Source organism: Ranitomeya imitator, chromosome 5 (genome assembly GCF_032444005.1).
Source record: "Ranitomeya imitator isolate aRanImi1 chromosome 5, aRanImi1.pri, whole genome shotgun sequence".
NCBI lineage: Eukaryota > Metazoa > Chordata > Amphibia > Anura > Dendrobatidae > Ranitomeya > Ranitomeya imitator.
Window position 1 is genome coordinate 578,276,084 of NC_091286.1, and position 13,011 is coordinate 578,289,094.

Sequence of the window (13,011 nt, forward strand, 5' to 3'; positions counted from 1 at the left end):
GGAGCACTGTTAATCATATGCTACCAAAAAAAAAAAAATGTATCACACATCCAACATTTTTCTAATATTTTAATATTTTTTCACCTGCAAAGTGTAGCAAAACATCATTAGCTTTATTAGGCAGAAATGAATCCTCAGTATGGAGATTTTTAGGCGTATAGAAATGAATAGCTTTATTGGGAAAAAATAAATGTTTGTGGGATTGTTTCCATTTTTTTTCAGTGAATAAAATTGATACGTTTTCATCGAACATTGAACTCCCACATCCCTTTAAGCCAAATTGCTAAAATTATTGAATTCTTTTTCAGTTACACGGTGGACTCGCAGACCCACTTTGCTCTTCCACATAGCATAAAGTGTTAGGAGTTAGAAATACTGATATGAATAATTATCTAGTCCCTAAGAAAAAAAAAAAAATATATATATATATATACATACAGTACTGCAGCTTAATGAATATGGGATCTGCAATAACTTACCAAATTTAATATACATGATATGCCCTCAATTAGCCCATTGGCTGCCAAACACTTCTAGGCAGTCAAAGGATCGAATGATAAAGAAAAGGCTTCCCAATTGCACATATTACCTTGTTTTTCTTCGTTTTTTTTTTTTTGTTTAAATACAAAAAAAAAAAAAAAAAAACTATAGTTGCGGCTCTGAAAGAACTCCCTGTGTTTAAAGCTTACGCTGGTCAAACAAGACAAACAGTGCAAGAGGCAGTACATGTACGGTGATGCCTGGTAAGCTCCTGTGTGAGTCTAAGGCTATAAGAAAGGATTTGTCGATGAACTTCCTGCTGGAAACTGTCCCGAGGGTGCCCCGGCCTGCAAAAAGGAAGAAAAAAAGAAAGTCATGGATCGGAAAACCAATCTGATATTCTTTTAATGGACAATGGTCACTGACAATATCTGCGCCACCCACATTGCCGGGTGAGATCGCAGCTCTGTGCTTTGCCCTACTGAGGGGACAGCAGAAGACATAAGTGCGCATGATACTTTTAGTTGATATATGACAATAAAGGGTGACAGGTTCCCTTTAAATTGGTGCCTTTGCTGCTGTGATCACAGGACTTAAGGTACCGTCACAATAAGCGACGCTGCAGCGATACCGACAACGATGTCGATCGCTGCAGCGTCGCTGTTTGGTCGCTGGAGAGCTGTCACACAGACCGCTCTCCAGCGACCAACGATGCCGGTAACCAGGGTAAACATCAGGTTACTAAGCGCAGGGCCGCGCTTAGTAACCCAATGTTTACCCTGGTTACCGTTGTAAATGTAAAAAAACAAACACTACATACTTACATTCCCGGTGTCTGGTCAGGTCCCTCGCCTTCAGCTTCCAGCACTGACTGAGCGCCAGCCGTAAAGTACAGCGGTGACGTCACCGCTGTGCTCTGCTTTACGGCCGGCCGGCGCTCACCAGTCAGTGCGGGAAGCTGAAGGCGAGGGACCTGACCAGACACCGGAAGGTAAGTATGTAGTGTTTGTTTTTTTACATTTACAACGGTAACCAGGGTAAACATCGGGTTACTAAGCGCAGCCCTGCGCTTAGTAACCCGATGTTTACCCTGGTTACCAGTGACGACATCACTGAATCGGCGTCACACACGCCGATTCAGCGATGTCAGCGGGAGATCCAGCGACAAAATAAAGTGCTGGACTTTCCCCAACGATCTCCCAGCAGGGGCCTGATCGTTGGTCGCTGTCACACAACGATTTAGTTAACGATATCGTTGCTACGTCACAAAAAGCAACAATATCGTTAACGATATCGTTGTGTGACGGTACCCTTAATAAACTTGCACGGTTTGCTGTACAGAAACCTTTTTGGTTAAAATGGTCAAGGTTTTTTATATCAATCCATCTCTTTTTAGAGGTTTGAGCCAAGTTTTGATGTTATCCCTTATCTGTAGGATTGAGATCTTCAAGATCACTGGGACAAACGCAAATCACAAAAATGGGGCCCTGACTTATGAGTCAAGCATGTGTACCTCCACTCCATTCATTCTCTGCAGGACTGCCAGAAAAAGCCAAGTACATGGCTGTGCCAGGCAGTCTACAAGAGGATGAAGCATACCGGACCTCGACCCGATTCACATGGGGGTCTTCAGATGACCATTCTTAGAACCAGCAGGGATCAGGACGTCACACTGTATCCTATAGGTAGGCTATAATAGCACAAATGTAGGATTGCGGGAATTTAATGTTCCTCCTACTATGTCCCAATACTAAAGTGAATGAAGATACAGAAACAAACGGCGTAAAAAACGTTCTTCAAAGTGCATCGATGGAGAGGAAACACTTACCATGAAAGGATTACTAGAGACTGCAGGGGCTGCAACCTGGCCAAATGGAGTAACCACTGACTTTGCTGGACCAAAAACACCAAAACCAGCTCCTTACAGAAAAGAAAAGACAGAGGAAACAAATAAAGATATTGCAGGGAGCTGGAGTCCATTGACTGTTGCTGAAGCTCATACAGTACCTTGTATATTCCCATTAGGTTGCTGGGAGAAAGCAGTCTGTTGGGGGAAGGCCGTCTGAGGGGGGAATGCCGGCTGATGAAAAGAGCCGCTATAGCTGGTAGGAAGACTGTAGGGTGCCGATGTCCCGAAACCAGCGGGCATGCTTAGCGAGGCTGTTCCAAAAGAAGCTGTTTCAGATACAACCAATAGATACATTAGGACGCATAAGAGAGCAGCAGATGCCCAAGCCAGGACTCATAAAGGTACTTTTATGAGCGTGGAAGTCCCTAATAAATAATAATAAAACAGTCTAGAACTTTACCAAGCTGGATGAAACGGAGGGAGGTAAGACTACTGCCACTAACGCGAACACATTGAGCTGATGGCTGGGTTGGTGACATGTACGCAGTTACTTTCTATTAATGTATTTCACACAGTCACCACTAGAGGGAGCATACTGCTTGCGATACGGAATTAGCTCCCTCTAGTGGTGGCTGCAGCAGGTCATTCTTTACATCTTGGCCTATGTGGGGAATTTGGCGTTCTGCTATGTAAAAATGGGCTCTGTTCGCTACTGAAATTAATCAACGAAAGATTAACAAAATTCCTGTTAAAAATACCTGTTTAAAATAAAGTTAAATAAATCCAATTTTCATAATAAGTTAAGAATATATGATGCCTAAATACCTTTTTTTGTCAAATTCATCCACAAAATTGTTTAAAAAAAATAATGAATGTTTCTTTTATACATCGTATATTGATAAAAAAAAATGTGATTTAATTACTAGCTAGCAAAGGGTTCCCACCAACATCTATAATAAGGAATTACGGGTGAGCCCACAAAGGAAAGTGCACCAAACATATTCCATCTCAATTTATTAAAAAAAAAAAATCACTGCAGCCAAATAGCCGCTAATCAGAGATCACAGCCTGCACCGACATCAGCAAGGGACCAGTCCAGGGGCCTCTGCAGGCAGTAAAGGCAAGGCCGGGCCATAGTTTGGGGTTTTTTTTGTGTATTTTTATTTTGCAAGACCTGTTCCAAACAATTTGGCCCAGTTTTTCATGCAATTTTCTGCATCAAATTTGTATAAAAAAAAAAAAAAAAAAAAAAAGAAAGATTTAACGGGGTGGTCCAATGGCACGATCATTTATCTCCTAGCTCCCTATCTAATTAGTCCCATTACCTGAGCTATTTTCTAATATACCTGCTTTACAAATTCCCCTACCGTTCTTTAACTACAGGGTGGGCCATTTATATGGGTACACCTAAATAAAATGGGAAAGGTTGTTGATATCAGCTTCCTGTTTGTGGCACTTTAGTATATTGGAGGGGGAAAACTTTTCAAGATGGGTGGTGACCATGGCGGCCATGTTGAAGTCGGCCATTTTGGATCCAACTTTATTTTTTCCAATGGGAAGAGGGTCATGTGACACATCAAACTTATGGAGAATTTCGCAAGAAACACAATGGTGTGCTTGGTTTTAACGTAACTTTATTCTTTCATGAGTTATTTACAAGTTTCTCTTTGTTTACAGCCATTGACATGTCGCAGAGGATAACACGTGAGGAGCGGATAGAAATTGTGTTGATGTCTGGTGAACGCAGTACCCGGGTCACTGCAGCAGATTTCAATGCAAGACACCCAGCACAAGAAAACTGTCACCATTCCTAGGTTATTTAGGTGTATCCATATGAATGAAAACAAAAAAATACATTTGTTGGTGTACAGGGTGGGCCATAATGTTCTGTGTAAACTGAGGGTCCTGCTCCATTTTTGTTTAGAATGGGCAAAACAAAAACTGGAACAGGACCCTCAGTTTACACAGAACATTATGGCCCACCCTGTACACCAACAAATGTTTTACTTTATATATTTTTTATTTCCCGTCTGATGAGGATTCATTTGAGTATCACCAGTGCATGCTGGGATACGGAAATAAAGCGTCATCGGGGGACAGAGGCAGTGGTGACAGTTTTAGGGGGTCCCTGCCCTGTGCCTAGTGTCTCAACCTGTGCACAGTGCAGGCTGCGGTCTGTTGTCAGCTTAGATGAAAAGTAATAAGCCAGCAGCAGAGCGGTGTCATTATAAATGGTGGTGCATGAGCCATCGCCGTCTCCTAAGACGATGTCACTGGTCTCTGCCGGGTATAGTGACACCTCTCAGTCCCTGAAACAGGTGCGACTACCTCCCCGCTGTGCTGGCGCTTCATTTTGAGTATCCCAGCATGCACTGGTGACACAAACCAATCGTCATCAGACCAGAAATAGAAAGGAAAAAAATACAATAGCAGATACATAGGGAGTTAGGAGAAAAATTAATTCGCCTTAGGACCACCCCATAAGTGAGTGAATGAAAATAAATATATATATATATATATATATATATATATATATATATAATTTTTTTTTTTTTACGAGTGTAAAACAATAACTGTCTGAAAAGTAGTTTTCATTCTACAAGGATAATTGTGCAGCCTCTTCCAGTGCTCGCTTGGTTGCAGTCTATCCATACAAAACCAGGGAGCGGTGGTAATCCTAATTATGGAGTCACCTCCTTGTTTGTGACATTAGAAATGACATAAGAAGTGGTTTCATAGCAGAGAAAGACACAAGCGGCCCCTCACACTACCATGTGATTGTGGCTGCTGTATGACACCCAGAGGCCGAGCCAATGTCATCCACAAACACGGGGAAGAGGAGAACAATGGCGCCGTGAACTGCAAACATTTCTGGTCTTGGCACAATGCGCCGTATGAGTGACCGCTTTACAGTAAATGCTATAACGCTACATCACAAGCACAACCTAGACCCTTACAAACATGCACAATGTGAACGGGTCAATGCTCAGCGCAGACAGAGGTGGAAAGCATTTATCTAAAGGAATTCACACAGACAAAAAAAAAATACAGATCACAACAAAATAAAGAATCGCTCCAGTAGACTACGACCTATTCAGACAGGTGCATGCTCATACGTTTCCACACACAGGGAATGAAACATAGGGAATTGCAACAGGAAATCCTGGGTAGAAACACGAGACGATCACCTGTGTTTATAGTCTGGCATGCGAATGGGAAGACTGGGAATGCCCTTGGAAAGAAAACTGAGACATTGCAGGGAGCATTAGCCATCAGAAACTGAGTGCAGTCAGATCTACATACTAAGGAGACAAACTCTGCAGAGTGCAGCGCAGCTGCAAAGACACAGTAAAGGGGATCTGTCAGCAGGTTTCTGCCATGTAATCTGAGAGCAGCATGAGCTCGGACCCAGATAGTTGACCGAGTGCAGCAGTTGAGGTTGAATCACGGTGTTCTCAGCTGCAGATCTAGCAGAGCTGGGAATGCTGAGCCTGTATAACCCTGCCCACACTGCTGATAGGAAGCTTTGTGCATACTGTACCTAGAAAGCTTCCTATCAGCGGTGGGGGCAGGGTTGGACTAGAAGGCACGAGGCAGCTTGTCCTGCAGTGATCGTTTCCAACTGAAGAAACACTGAATTTACTCAAACAGAAACACTCAAACTAGTGAGTGACACATCACTGGAATTAGAGTCTCTGTTCTAACATCACGCCGCTCTCAGAACACAGCAAAAACATGACGGCAGATTACCTTCAAATGGTATTCAAAAATCGCAAGTTATCTCCCATCCTTTGCACGGGGAAGAACGTTCTGATTGCGGGAGTCTGACCATTGAAAACCCCAGCGATCCTAGGATTGAGGCTCTGAAACCTCCAAGCACAGCGCTTGGTTTTCTAGACAATCCCAAACACAATGAATAATATATAGCTTTCTCATCTCCACTCGATGGGGCCCAGGTCTCAGGATTGATGGGGCTCCTAGCAGTCAGCCCCCCGCTCTCCCCAGCGATCAGCGAGTTATCTACTATTCTATGGATAACGTGCACATTTGGGAATAACCGTTCAATGAGGTTAGCCCATGATCAACACTTATCACTTTAGTGGGAGTCTTCGTACTTGGATGCCTGCTGATCACAAGAAGGGGGTCCTCGAGTTCCCTGACTGAATGGAGCAAGTGGCAAGCTCCACTCAACAGTATAAGACTGCTGGGGATAGAGTGCAGCAATCAGCCATTTCCAGCAAAGTATTTTACATGTTCAACCACTGAGCCATTAACACGTGGGACTCAGGACAGCCTTCTTGTGATTTCTAAGAATGCCAGCAGTAGGATCCCCACTGTCCAGACACCGACCTTGTGAAGAGATAATACAGTAAAGGTACCGTCACACTGAACGATATCGCTAGCGATCTGTGACGTTGCAGCATCCTGGATAGCGATATCGTTGTGTTTGACAGGCAGCAGCGATCAGGATCCTGCTGTGACATCGTTGGTTGGAGCAGAAAGTCCAGAACTTTATTTCGTCGCTGGATCTCCCACAGACATCGCTGAATCAGCGTGTGTGACGCCGATTCAGCGATGTCTTCACTGGTAACCAGGGTAAACATCGGGTTACTAAGCGCAGGGCCACGCTTAGTAACCCGATGTTTACCCTGGTTACCAGCGTAAACGTAAAAAAACAAGAACACAAACACTACATATTTACATTCCGGTGTCTGTCCCCCGGCGCTGTGCTTTCCTGCACTGGCTGTGAGCGCCGGCCAGCTGTAAAGCACTGCGGTGACGTCACCGCTGTGCTCTGCTTTCCGGCTGGCCGGCGCTGACAGTGCAGGAAAGCACAGCGCCGGAGGACAGACACCGGAATGTAAGTATGTAGTGTTTTTTTTTTTTTACGTTTACGCTGGTAACCAGGGTAAACATCGGGTTACTAAGCGCAGCCCTGAGCTTAGTAACCCGATGTTTACCCTGGTTACCAGGGGACTTCGGCATTGTTGGTCGCTGGAGAGCTGTCTGACAGCTCTCCAGCGACCACACAGCGACGCTGCAGCGATCGGGATCGTTGTCTAGATCGCTGCAGCGTCACTTAATGTGACGGTACCTTAAGTGTCAAACTTGGGCCAACCACTTTAATAGGTAATCCCCACATCAGCAAAAAGGGGTTAGGCCATGTTCACATGTCCAGTAATCATCCACTAGAACAGATGCAGCAGCAACCCTTTTGTCGAGACAATTTTTTTTATCCAGCAAAATTTTTTTGAACATTGAAATCTATGGAAAACTGGTTTGTTAAATAATCATCTGATTTCTTATATTTGAAATGGATCCAGTAAGCAAAAAAAATAGATCCTATACAAATGAAAGAAAAAGATGTCAAATTAGCGGATCATTTTTCTTAAGACTTCAATGTAAAAAAAAAAAAAAAAAAAAACACTAGTTTTTTTTTAGCCGTACAATAAAGTTCTGCCTGCACAAGTTTTTTGGCCACGGGTTGTAGCTGGATGGTTATCAGACAGGAGGACATTGCCGTTCCTTGTCCATGGACTGCATCCGGCATGATGCAGACTCTCCTCCAATTGGAGGATAGGGCTGAGGGGTAGCACCAAACGCAGCCCATGGGTAACACTGGATTTTAATCCCATATAACCCCTTTAAGTTTGCAACCTCCAGAAACATAAGGGGTTTGTTTGTGTTTTTTTTTTTTTTTTTAAACATGTCTGAGAAGAATCCCAATATGTTTGTGCTAGTGATGTCTGAGACGGTCTGCCCTGACACGCTTGGTGTGTCCCATGGCTGCACAATGTCACCCTCAGTGTCGCTACGGCTTCCTTTGGTCCATGCCATTTTGTAAAAGGTTTATCAAGTCCTCATAATCCCAGGACAGGAGCTTTGCAAATACATTTATGAAATGCTTGGATGAAAAAAATAATGTGCAAATGGTGAGATTTGTAGACTTACAGGTGCCATCACAAGCCTCACAACAAAATAGCCAAAGGTCAATATTTCACATTAATACAAGACAAACACCAATATGCAAATAAATGAGATGGATTGATAAAGGGTTCCATGCTGTGATAGGTAATGAAAAGTAAGGAGTTGCACATAACGTGAATGCCCAGCTTTCTGCAAAGCCAAGCATGGCATGCCATCAGCACCAGGGCTGCATAAAACAGGCAGACTACTCACAGACATCCATTGCTCCTGCAGCTGTCGGTAGTCTGGTCTGGTGGAATGGGTGAAATTGGGCACCTGGGTAGTCTATCTCGGTCGTGTGACCATCACGGACTCCTGGTTGAGAATTTAAAAAGTGGTCTTCCAAGGCTGGTACTTTGCTAGCACAGTACAGAGCAGGCATGCCAAATGGGAGGAAAGCTCCAGAGGAGCCATGGGAAGTGTTGGCATAACAAAGAGGTCTTCAATGCATGGTTTCAGAAAAATCTTCTGAAGAACACAATTTTATTTTAAGCAAACCTGTCATGACTATTTTGGCAACCCAAACGAGTCACACAGGCATGTAGCAGGAAGGAGTCAGGTCATTCCCCAGTATATTTTTCTAATAAGTGTGTGATCCCTTTAAAAATAGTTTTCAAAGCATTCCTGCACCATAAGAATCCGGTGACCGTGGACATCAGGGTCTCTTTCACCTCTATCCCTCCTTCAGTCTTGACCTGACATCCTTGCTCTCTCTACAGCAGGATTAAGTCCAGGGTGGGCAGATTCCAGTAGAAGCTCAATAAACTTTCAGGGGACATGGCTGCTATGTTGTGACATTTATTGTACCAGACTCTTAATCAGGATAACTCAACATTTCATACGGCGCTGGAATGCTTGGAAAACAAACTGAGGCTCTGACTCCCAAATGGAGGTGACTACTACCCTATAAGACAGAGCAGACCCGACTGAGAATGATACAACTTAGAGGCTATGGAAAACAGCGCTATTGGGATCTGTGATGGTCCGGAAAGATAAAGCCCTAATACAAGAGTATCCGTGAGTATATCTGGGTCATCACCGATTGCCCACAACGGCCAGCCAGGAGGCTGGAGGTGACTTTCAGATCACAGGAGAGCTCGGCCGAGTCATTGTGGGAGACTACTCTCAGATACCAGAAGAGCTCGGCCGAGTCATTGTGGGAGACTACTCTCAGATCACAGGAGAGCTCGGCTGAGTCATTGTGGGAGACTACTCTCAGATCCCAGAAGAGCTCGGCCGAGTCATTGTGGGAGACTACTCTCAGATCACAGGAGAGCTCGGCCGAGTCATTGTGGGAGACTACTGATGGCTGAAGGATCATTCGGCTAACAGCCATCTAATGTATGTAGGAAGCAGTAGGGAGTAGAAATATCAGTAAATATCCTATTGAGGGGTTTTGCCTCAAAAGATATTTATTCACAGGATCCACTCAGTTATTTACATTAGTCTCATGGCCAAATACTGAAGCAGTATCGATCCTGGTCGACCACGCAGCTCAATTCACTGACAGGAGAACACGGGATTGAGATCCTCGCTCTCAGGATTCTTGGGGTGCCATTATAAAGTATATCTACCATGAAGGGATTAGAAGCAGGAAGGTTTCTGATTGTATCTATGATTTTTATTATGGTGGCCATACATAAAAAAAAATTAGAAGTAGGTTGTTGTTTGAACAACCACGGACAAAGCAATCAGCCTTACACTCTGCCGTCCATATTGGCCACTGCAGCTGATCGTAGCGGTCATACCTGTGTATATACACCAGGCGATGAATGACATCTCTCCGGGAGTATTCAAACAGAAGGACTTTTGGCCATCTGACCGCTGACTTCATTTCCTAACATGGCCGTCTGTGATTGGTTGGTTAAAATGACCATTCGTTATGACAGAGTGTAAATTTTCATCAACTAGCGTCTGGTGTGTTTAGGCGCCTTTACAATCTATGCTGCGCCATGGTACAATGTGTTAATGATTCCAGGACTAGTCCCCAGTGAGAAAAAAAATGAATTTATAATAGAAGGCTCTTCTATCTATGAGAAACCTGAGCAGCCATCACAGTAAGGAAAGGATGGCGACAATTCTAACAACCCCTAGTTTGTCGGCATTTTTGGTGAACCATACATGACTCTCCCCATACCTGGAGGCGCTCGTCCATTTGTCTGGAACGGGTTCACAGCAGGTGCAACGGAAGCAGAAACAAAGGGGTTCGTAGAGGCAGGAGCTGGGAAAGGAACATATAACGATTAGTAACCCTCGTATGTAATGTTATTCCAGTCTACATAACGGAGATGGATTTGGTGGGATATAACTAGAGGCACGTTGTGTGGTTTTATCAGCTCGCTGTACACAGGCATAGGGCCTTCCACCAGGGCCCCTAATGGCAAAATCAAAAGGTCCCTTACCTCCAAAAGCTCCCGCAACTGATGGAACAGGGTGCTTGTGCGCTGCGGGGACTGCAGCAGGGATCCCAAAAACATTGCTGGAAGAGACATGGAGATTGTCACACACATGAAAGAGGTCGGCTGCTTTCCAACACTAGGCAGCTGCAGCATCACTTTGGACAAAGTCAATTTTCACAGTTTCCTAGCTCAAAGCCCTAAGGGAATGTCTGAGGTTAGGAAGACTTTGCCTTGATTTTTCACAAAAGGCTGCCTCTTGAACACGGGTGGTGTCTGGAATTAAACCTTAACCTTACTCAGGCAAACTGGCCTAATTGCATCCTAAGGTTTACTACATATACACTATGGCTCCGATTTATCAACACTTCCGATTCTCACCCAAGTCTTGAGAAGGCCTGCTGCAGTAAGATGCTCCTGATTCATTAAGAGGCATGCCTATCTAGCCAAGTGCCGTGCGCCTCACCACAAATCTTATTCCAGTCAGTGACTGGAGTAAGATTTGTGGTGTAAGGAGCGCTGCTGCTTGTCAAACTGAAGAGCGGGGATGGTCACGCTCCCGTCAGGCCCCAGCTTCACTCACTTTGCCGGAACTGAGCGAAACTGGAGTGAAGGCCTCCATAAATCCTAAAATTTTAGCATAGCTTTCTGTTGCTCCAAACATTTTGCAACTTTTCAAACTTTTTATGCCAAAATTCTGGGTGAAAATCTTTGATGAATCAGGCCCTATATGTATGATTGATATGGCTTCTGCACGTAGAAAACTCCCATCATTCTTGCCACATGGAGAGGTTAAAACAAAATTGGAATAAGGAATTTATCCCCAGAAATAAGCTCAGTGGTATGATCTGTCACTAGATGCCTCATATTAGGGATTACATTTATGCAAATTAGCTGACTGGCAAAATTCACCCACAAGTGCTTTCTACGTGCAGTAAGCATCTTACAAGTCAACGTCTGACCCTATAATAAGTCGTAAAACATGATCAGTCATAATAGCCAAGCCAGAAACTCACTGAACAATTATTTGGTAGATGGATAACTACCTCTCCACTGTGGCACTTATAACACAACTTTCTTCCATGTGCACACTTTTCAGCCGTGGAGGATGGCCAATAAGGATCTGCACATGACTGGTTTTATTAGGAGAACCAATAGCTCCTTTCCCCCAATCATTATATTTAAGGATGTAAAAAAAAAAACTAATTACATTAATGAAAATCTTATCTCATTAAACAGAACACGAAATAGACATTTCTATATAGAGATCACCCACCCTGACTAAATATGTAGGGGAGTAACTGTGCAGTGGTATCTGCTTAATATTCATTGGACACCACCAAACTTTTAAAAGCTTCATTTATGTACCAAAATGTTGTTTCTTTCATTGAAAACATGATAAAATAGTCAACTAACTAATCTCAAAGATTATCTGTAATGGACACTTACTTATCGGTTGGGGCCGGAGCAGCTGGGACAGGAGCAGAAGACACTGGTGCACCACTGTAGCTACTTCCTTGTGTACCGCCTCCTGGAAGAAAGGATCTTATAAGTGGGATCGTAGTAATATCGGACAACAGATCCACTAGAAGTACAGGTTCAAGAATCTGATTGGCTGGCAGGAGTAATTCCACCACTATACATGTTCTGTTAGGTCATCTCCTCTAGTAAGTCTTTAAAAGGGAACCCATCAGGTCCTCGGTCCCCCAGAAGCACCAGCAGTTGTGTCTACATTGTGAAATTCCTAACAGTCCCTTTATTACATTACACACAAACAGATCTTTAGAAAAACTCTTTCTGAAGTCCGGATAGGATATGTAAATGAGGGCTTTGACTAGTTGATGGGTCGTTAGTGTCCCCAGACTAGTTGGCCCACTTAGATGTTATCACACCCCTGCGGGCGTGATAACATGACTTAAGGTACCGTTACACTAAACGACTTACCAACGATCACGACCAGCGATACGACCTGGCTGTGATCGTTGGTAAGTCGTTGTGTGGTCGCTGGGGAGCCGTCACACAGACAGCTCTCTCCAGCGACCAATGATCCGGGGAAAGACTTCGGCATCGTTGAAACTGTCTTCAACGATGCCGAAGTCCCCGGGTAACCAGGGTAAACATCGGGTTACCAAGTGCAGGGCCGCGCTTAGTAACCCGATATTTACCCTGGTTACCATTGTAAAAGTAAAAAAAAAAAACACTACATACATACATTCCGATGTCTGTCACGTCCCCCGCCGTCAGCTTCCCTGCACGGACTGTCAGCGCCGGCGTAAAGCAGAGCACAGCGGTGACGTCACCGCTGTGCTCTGCTTTTGC

General features: G+C 44.1%; 1 protein-coding gene across 8 annotated transcripts in view; it reads right to left on the reverse strand.

The window, feature by feature from the left end:
* Window positions 1–54: 54 nt before the first annotated feature.
* LOC138638492 (arf-GAP domain and FG repeat-containing protein 1-like) overlaps window positions 55–13,011 on the reverse strand; it is a 78,375-nt gene continuing 65,418 nt past the window's right edge. For 2 of the 8 annotated variants that reach the window (XM_069727829.1, XM_069727825.1), the window contains 7 exons: window positions 12,142–12,223; window positions 10,699–10,775; window positions 10,434–10,517; window positions 8,510–8,611; window positions 2,488–2,655; window positions 2,309–2,400; window positions 55–827 (listed from right to left, as the gene is read on the reverse strand). In XM_069727829.1, the coding sequence (XP_069583930.1) occupies window positions 768–827; window positions 2,309–2,400; window positions 2,488–2,655; window positions 8,510–8,611; window positions 10,434–10,517; window positions 10,699–10,775; window positions 12,142–12,223 (665 nt within the window). In that variant the 3' untranslated portion in view covers window positions 55–767. The remainder of the gene's footprint in view (window positions 828–2,308; window positions 2,401–2,487; window positions 2,656–8,509; window positions 8,612–10,433; window positions 10,518–10,698; window positions 10,776–12,141; window positions 12,224–13,011) is intronic. The other 6 variants (XM_069727830.1, XM_069727826.1, XM_069727827.1 and 3 more) reach the window with 3 other exon arrangements.